The following is a 7,351-nucleotide window of genomic DNA, read 5'->3' on the forward strand; positions in this document are numbered from 1 at the left end:
ACCAGGTTTCTGACAATAATAACAATTGCCTTTCTGTTTTTTCTTAGGAGGAAATCCATTGGACATCGAATTCTTCCTTTTTTTCCAGTTTTTATGGTTCGTAGATGTTTCTCCTTGAACCATATTAGCTTTTCCAGCCTCTTGATCAAAATTCTCTCGCTTACGAGAGTCCTCCTCAATACGCAGATGACGCATGAGGGATTCCAAAGTATGGTTACTTTCATCATGTTTTAGTTTCTTTTTATATCCATTCCAGGAATAAGGCAATTTTGTAATTATGGCTCCAACTTGAAAAGGCTCAGGCAGAGTAATCTCAGCATTCTTAAGATTGCTAACAATTAACTGTAACTCATGAACTTGATCAAGAACAGGTTTACTTTCAGACATCTTGAAATCGAAATAGTTACCTATCAGGAACTTCTGATTACTTGCCTCTTCGATACGGTATTTGTTTTCCAGTGCCAACCACAACTCCTTCGCTGTTTCAATTGTTCTGTGCGCGCTGTAAACAGAATCTGATAATGCATTCAGTATATGGCCTCGGCACAGAAAATCATCATCTTTCCGCTTCTGCCTCTGTGCTTGTAGTTCCTCTTTGCGTTTTGCATCATCTTCTGGAGCGTCATTTGGAATTGGAGCAAGATCATCACTTAGGATGTATGACAATTTGATTGCTGTCAGGAAGAACAGAACCTTTTCCTGCCAACGCATGAAATTATGACCATTGAAGCGGTTGAGACGAACTAGATCTTGATTCATCACTTGAATGGACTGTGCCACAGAATCATTCAGAGTTAAATCCTTGAGTGAAGACATCTCTTAAAACTGTTGAAGAATTTCTGAAAAATAATATAAAGGATTTTGATTGACTCCAAGGCACGTTTTGTAAACGCTATCTTTTAAGAGATGTTTCTCGATCTCTTTCAGGATACAATGGAGAAAACAAGTTAATTCAAGACCCTTTGAATCTGATGATGCACTTCTATTTATAGATAATGTGGAGACGATTCTGAACGGACATGACTCTTAGCCAAACAACACTTCTTTTTCTGAAGTGACACATGCATCTGTTCATGAACCAAAGCATCCACTCATGAATAGTCATGAAGATTCTGGAAATATGAAGATAAATTTCTGAAAAATATTCTAACAGGTCTTGTGTTCCGAAGTGCTTGCAATCGCCGAGGGCTTAAAGGTTGCTAAGAGCCGGAATATACAGATATATCATGCTTCTTCGGATTCACTTCTAGCTGTGCAAGCAGTCACTAGCCGGAAGAGAATCTCAGTTATGTAGGATCCCTTGCTAAAGATATTCGTATTCTTTTGGATTCTCACAGTAATAGTTTTCTTAGTCATGTGCGGCGCTCGGCGAATGAGACTGCACACTCTCTTGCTGTTTTTGCTATTTCTTCCCCTTCCCAATTTGTGTGGGAGCCTGGGGAGTTTCCACTTTGGTTGATTAATCTTGTAACTAAAGACATCTTAGCTTCTCAATAAATTACAAGATTATGACTGTCAAAAAAAAAAGGTTGAGCATATGATAGTAACTACTAGGAGGACACCAAATTTCTCTTCCAAATTTACTCTTATATGATAATAATATTACACTTTTGATTTTTGTTAATTTTTTTTTTAAAATTTCAACACACACTTTTATTTTATTTGTTTATTTCAACAATTCAAATATCAACTTAGTTCTCTCCATAAATTTTCAAATTACACTTTAGTCCATCGATAATGATAAAAAAAATTGTACATGCATGTGCTTAATAACTAGTATATATAAAAGATCCACTTAATTGATATATCCACTTAATTACTACTTTTTAGGGAAAAAAAATTTGATAAACATTTTTAAAAAAAATCTTATTCGGGACTGTGGACTTTTGAAAGCTTTGGAAGATTTAGGCTACGTCCCTCTCGTCATAATAACAACGCATGTGTCTTTATTGCTTTTGGCCATGAGAACTGATTCAAAGGACTTCTCCGATGCTGACAATTCATCACTATCCTCTCTAATCTCATTTCTCGTAAAAAAAATTTACAAGTTTTGAAAAACTTTATTGATTCTTGATTTTCACTTCTGTAATCAATCTTCTAAACATAATCAATCAGTTTCAGTTAAAAAAAAATAAACTTGTTTGTTTCTTCACAAAAATTTAAAAAATAGTGAGAAAAATACAATTTATAGACTCCTTTTTTTAGGAGAAATTCCATTAACAATATCACAAGTCTTCACGTACAACAGCCTGACACACAAGGTAGTAGATTCCACAAATTTTTATCATTATTTAATTCAATTATAAAATGATCACATGTTTAATAAGAGAATATAATTAAAAAACAAGAAAATCTGATACTAAATATAGAAATTTTAAGCATAGCATTGAAATCTCTAGCAGATAAAGTTAACTAAAGAAAAGCTGCAAAAGCACTTCATTTTTGGTTTAATTATACCAGTTTTTACAGAGAGTCAGATAAACATATTCTTTTGACCAATCAAACTTGAAAAAAAAAAGAAGAATAAAAAAAATACTCTATAGCGAAGCTCAACGTGCTAATCTTTTGCAGACTTGCAGAAAAAACGGTGGCCTTTCTTGAGTTTCCGGGGAAAATTTCTTCAAGAACATATATATTTATATATTTATGAGGGTCGCATAAAAGAATGGATCCCATTTTTCTGCAGCCAATTCTGGTTCGGTGGGGATAGTATATTCTGGGCCTGTGGGAATCCTGATGATGCTGCAGCAGTAGCAAACACTTGAGCCTGATGATTCATTTGCCATTGCTGTTCATTTGTTGAGACATTACAAAAATCCACTCCTCCCCTGATTACATTCCTAACACCATTAATACTATTCCCGCCACTCCCCGGAAAATACTGCTGATGATGAATCTGTCACGTGTTATTCAGTTTCATGAAACATTATACACGAAGATGAACAAAATATGATCGAAGAATGAGACAATAATAAGGCGCGTACTTGATAATTCTGTGGGCTAAATGGTGTGGTGTACATTGGAAGAATGTGGGATTGGTTCTGTTTTCCGAATCGTCCGTTGTAGAGCGTCTCGCCGGAGGAATGGAGGTGTGTTTGGCTTAGAAGCTGCAAGGTTTCGGTCTCGTTGTATCCGTCTATTCGCTGATGATGAGCAGTTTCAGTTGAAGTCATTTGATGCTGGAAATTAAGCTGCATCTTTGTGATCATAATAGGGAAAAAAATTAACACCTTACAAGAAACTGTACGTATAAACGAGTGTCTATGTATTGATGTATACCTCAGGCCTCAGTCCATGGCGTCTCCGATCAACTTCGAATTGATTGGACTTAGAGAGTTGATCTCTAAAACCCGATTCCCTACTCGATTTCGACGCTGAACTTCCCAGACTTAGGTCTAGATTGTAGTCTGTTGTTGCATTGCTTGGTGATACTATACACATACAAGAAAATTCTCCAAGAGTGAATTCATCCAAATTCGATCAGAAAGTAAAAATTTCGTCTAAAAATACCTGCCGATTTCATTTCTTCTTCATAAATGCTGGGATCAAAATTGGTAACAGCTTCCTTCCCATTACATTTTATGGCGGCTTTATCGTAAGCCCTATTCAAATTTAAAAAAAGCTCCCAAAGTCAATAAATTCGTCTATATTAATAAATTTCGGGAAAAAAAAAATCATGATTCTATCATCAAATTACTTGCAACTGTTGTAAAAATTATTTGTTATTAATTCCTAGCATGCACTTGGCCTTATCAAATATGTTGTCGGTCAAATTTAAGATAATATTAACAAAACGTAAAAAAACCCACCTGGCAGCTTCGACTTCTGTGTCGAAAAGACCCAAATAAACATATCTGTTTCAACAAAAGCAAGAAATAAACTCATAATCCCAATTTTAAGTATATTAAACAAGGATCAGCCAGCCAATAAACATAATCCCAAACGAGGGTTTTAAAGTATAATCATTAACTCACATATATAATTTAAAATAAAAATAAAAGGGTTACTTTTTCCCTAGAAATTGGCCCATTCTTGCTTCCCATCTACCACATTTGTGCAAAGTAACACCTCGATATTTAGAACTCCCTCTTGGATAACCAGTGCTCTGTCGCCTCAGCACATGCACAAATTCCTCCTTCGTTAAATTGCTGATCTGTAATTTAATTAACGAAATTAAATATTTCACAGACAAATCTTTTCGACACTGTTGTTAAACAGGAAAAGACACTGTACAAAATAATATATTTTAATTTAATTTTACAAGTGACTTGCCTGTTTTAAGTCATCTTCGTAATCTTCCAGGCTAAAGTTTATGTCTGCTTCAACTCCTCTGAATTTAATGGCTGCCTTATCATAGGCGCTGCGGTACATTTACATTTCAGATGTCCTTTCTGAAGATTTTTGTTCGAAGTAGTTCTGAAAATTTATGTTAAATGAATTATGATGATGGAGAGCAACTCACCGAGCTGCTGCATGCGCTGTATCGAATCCACCTAACACAAATTAAATGCACGAAAGATGAATATATTTCATTAATTTCATTGTTTTGCAGATTAGTTAGTGATGAAAATAATGTTTTCCAAGAAGAAAACCAACCTAGATAGACTTGTTTTCCGCAATCCCTGATCCAAGAAGAGAAATTATAAGTGAATAGAAAATGAAAAAGAAAAGATTTTTAATAAAGATGGGTATTACCAGATGTGGGATTCCCAGCGGCCAGTTCTCCGGTAGAAAGTGACTCCGCGGTACTGGGAGCTCCGGGACCTGGGTCCACGGCGGCTCTTCTTCTGAGGCTGAGAAACCTCCATCGTAGAATTCCCCGCGGCGGCGCCGTCGCTGGCTTCGAACTGGCAGAATTTGACTCCAACCCAGTGGGACCTGGGGATGTTGGTAAGTTCTCCACCTCTCATTCCCGACTCATCCACCGGGAAGAACTGCCGCGTCACCGGCGGAGATCCCGCACCGGCATCACCATCTTTAAGATCATTAGCCACAGAGAATCCAAAGATTCTGCTGTTCCTCTTCCTCCAGCCGCCCCTTTCAGCTTCCTCTTCTTCGGAAGCGTCCTCGATAACCACCGCCGATGAGCTGGAATTCGACACGGATCCAACCCACTTCACCTTCTCGTCCGAACACCCCTCCGATTCCTCACCCACCCTCCGATCCGGTGAATCATTAAGATTCCACATTCCACAAACCACAAAAGAAAAAGAACTAAAAAAAAAACAAAAATACGTCAAACACAACCACTGAACAAAACTACAGACGCCTTTCCCTCTTCTATTTCTCGTAAGTCTCCCCCTCTGCTACAATATCAAATAACTGTACACAGGCTCTGGAAGAACATAAAGAACCTACAACCATAGAGTAGAGAAAAAAAAGGCTTTTTCAAGAGAATTTCACCAACTGTTACGGTTTCCCATTTCCAACAGTAGGAGTAGATCTCTCATAATCACCATACATCTCCCCCTATCTAAGTTTCCCAATACCACATAGACAAGGCCTAATCACTACATGAATGGGAGTTAATTATAATAATCTAGCTAGAGCCTGTGAACCTAGAGAGGGAGAGGCATCCTTTTTCGCTGCTACGTCAATCAAGTCAGAAATAGTTCGAGGGTTTGTTTTATAAAACTCTTTCTATTTATATCACTCTGCTGTGCTGATGAAATTTACCATTCTCTTTCCTTAAAACTCTGTACGTACGTGTATGTATAAGTGTGTATATAGTTTTGTACGTTTTATTACACTTAGCTCTACCGTACTGTAAAATCTATTCATCAAATTTTTGTTCGACGTATAACTAATTCCAAAGAAAACACAAATAAATAGGTTTTTAGGGTTGTCCAAACACATTTATTCTTTTCTCCTTGCTTTTGAAAACTAAGAGATTTAAAATGCTAAAATTATTTTGAGTATGTCTTTTGTGAGACGATCTCACGAATCTTTATCTGTGACACATGTCAACCTTAGCGATATTCACAATAAAAAGTAATACTCATAGCGTAAAAATTAATATTTTTTTATGGATGACCGAAATAAGATATCTGTCTTACAAAATACAACTCGTGAGATCGTCTCACACATTTTTTTTTCAAATATTTTTACATATGAGTTTTTGTTGCCATTTCATTGCATGTCGATCAAACATTTCACTGCTCCTTAAAATATCTTAATTATTATATTAATTTATTTTTCTCCAACGTAGCATATTTTTAATAGAAAGAACAACACCACTTTTCATTAAAAAAAATTGGGTGGAAAAAGACAGAACCATCTCTATCTTACGCAACTTTCCGACGTTAACCAAATCGAAAAGCAATTGCTTCTCTCTCCAAGGTATTTTTTTTTAAAAAAATAATAATTATCCCTAAAATACCCACCCACTAATAGAAGTAGACAGCACCTACACTCCATGGATAGTCTTACTACTCAATTACCTTGATTAGCAAAACTAATTATATTTTCTTTTTCATTCATTCATTCATTCCAAAAACCATCCAATCCAACCATTGATAAATTGGCAGTTAAATCATATTTAAGCCAAAATGTGAAGAAAGATCAAAACTAAGTTTTCATGATTAATAATATATAAAAAAAATTATTTAATTAATATAATTTAACTACATCAATCAAAACAATAAATGACGTAATATATAAACCTAGTAGATTTAAGATAAAATATGCGGATCTTGGAGTTCTAAAAATAACATAGGTGAATCAAAATTATAGTTATTAATATTTTTATATGCATATATTGCATACAAGAAGATCTAAGCATTGCCTGATTTTTTTTTTTTTTTTATTTATCAAAATAGTATTTTTCTATCTTTTAATTATCAGTTATTTGACGGTCGATCTTATTGTATCAACATGCATTGTTTCTCGTTTTTATAAAATTATCATCTTTCTAGTGGAAACATGATAAAAATATATTTATTAATTATAAGATTAGAATTACAATTTCTAGAGATTTAAAAGGTTTTTCAATAACAATAATGTAGATAGATACATGTTGAATTGTCAAAATAAATTAAGAAACAATTTGTGTGAGACGAATATCTTGTTTTGGTCGGTCATCCATGAAAAGTATTACTTTTTATATTAAGAGTATTATTTTTTATTGTGAATATCGGTCCGATTTTATAAATGAAACATGTGAGTTGGGTCGGAAAATTATCGTATTATATAAAATAGAGGGGTTAAGATGGTAATGTTCGGATCCGCGACTGATTTGGCAACTTGAACTTCAATTTTCGGATGGGGGGATAATGGAGAAAAATGACCACGGGAGAGGGGCAGGAGGGTTCCGGTCTCAGAAAAGGAAAATGGAATAATGACAAGAAATGGA

General features: G+C 35.0%; 1 protein-coding gene across 2 annotated transcripts; it reads right to left on the minus strand.

Annotated features, from left to right (window-relative positions):
- Nucleotides 1-2,413: 2,413 nt before the first annotated feature.
- LOC140822608 (floral homeotic protein APETALA 2-like) lies at nucleotides 2,414-5,630 on the minus strand. Of its 2 annotated transcripts, none has more exons than XM_073183395.1 (10): nucleotides 4,696-5,630; nucleotides 4,597-4,622; nucleotides 4,463-4,493; nucleotides 4,273-4,360; nucleotides 4,008-4,153; nucleotides 3,810-3,854; nucleotides 3,511-3,602; nucleotides 3,280-3,431; nucleotides 2,985-3,191; nucleotides 2,414-2,896 (listed from the first exon to the last, which is right to left on the minus strand). In XM_073183395.1, exons 1-10 carry the CDS (start codon nucleotides 5,187-5,189, stop codon nucleotides 2,645-2,647), a joined length of 1,533 nt encoding a protein of 510 aa, XP_073039496.1. In that variant the 5' UTR covers nucleotides 5,190-5,630; the 3' UTR covers nucleotides 2,414-2,644. The 2 variants fall into 2 exon arrangements, with proteins under 2 accessions (XP_073039496.1, XP_073039494.1); XM_073183393.1 differs by having other exon boundaries at nucleotides 2,985-3,197; nucleotides 4,696-5,629.
- Nucleotides 5,631-7,351: the final 1,721 nt, after the last annotated feature.

This window comes from Primulina eburnea, unplaced genomic scaffold, assembly GCF_022965805.1.
Source record: "Primulina eburnea isolate SZY01 unplaced genomic scaffold, ASM2296580v1 ctg973_ERROPOS1174311, whole genome shotgun sequence".
Lineage (NCBI taxonomy): Eukaryota > Viridiplantae > Streptophyta > Magnoliopsida > Lamiales > Gesneriaceae > Primulina > Primulina eburnea.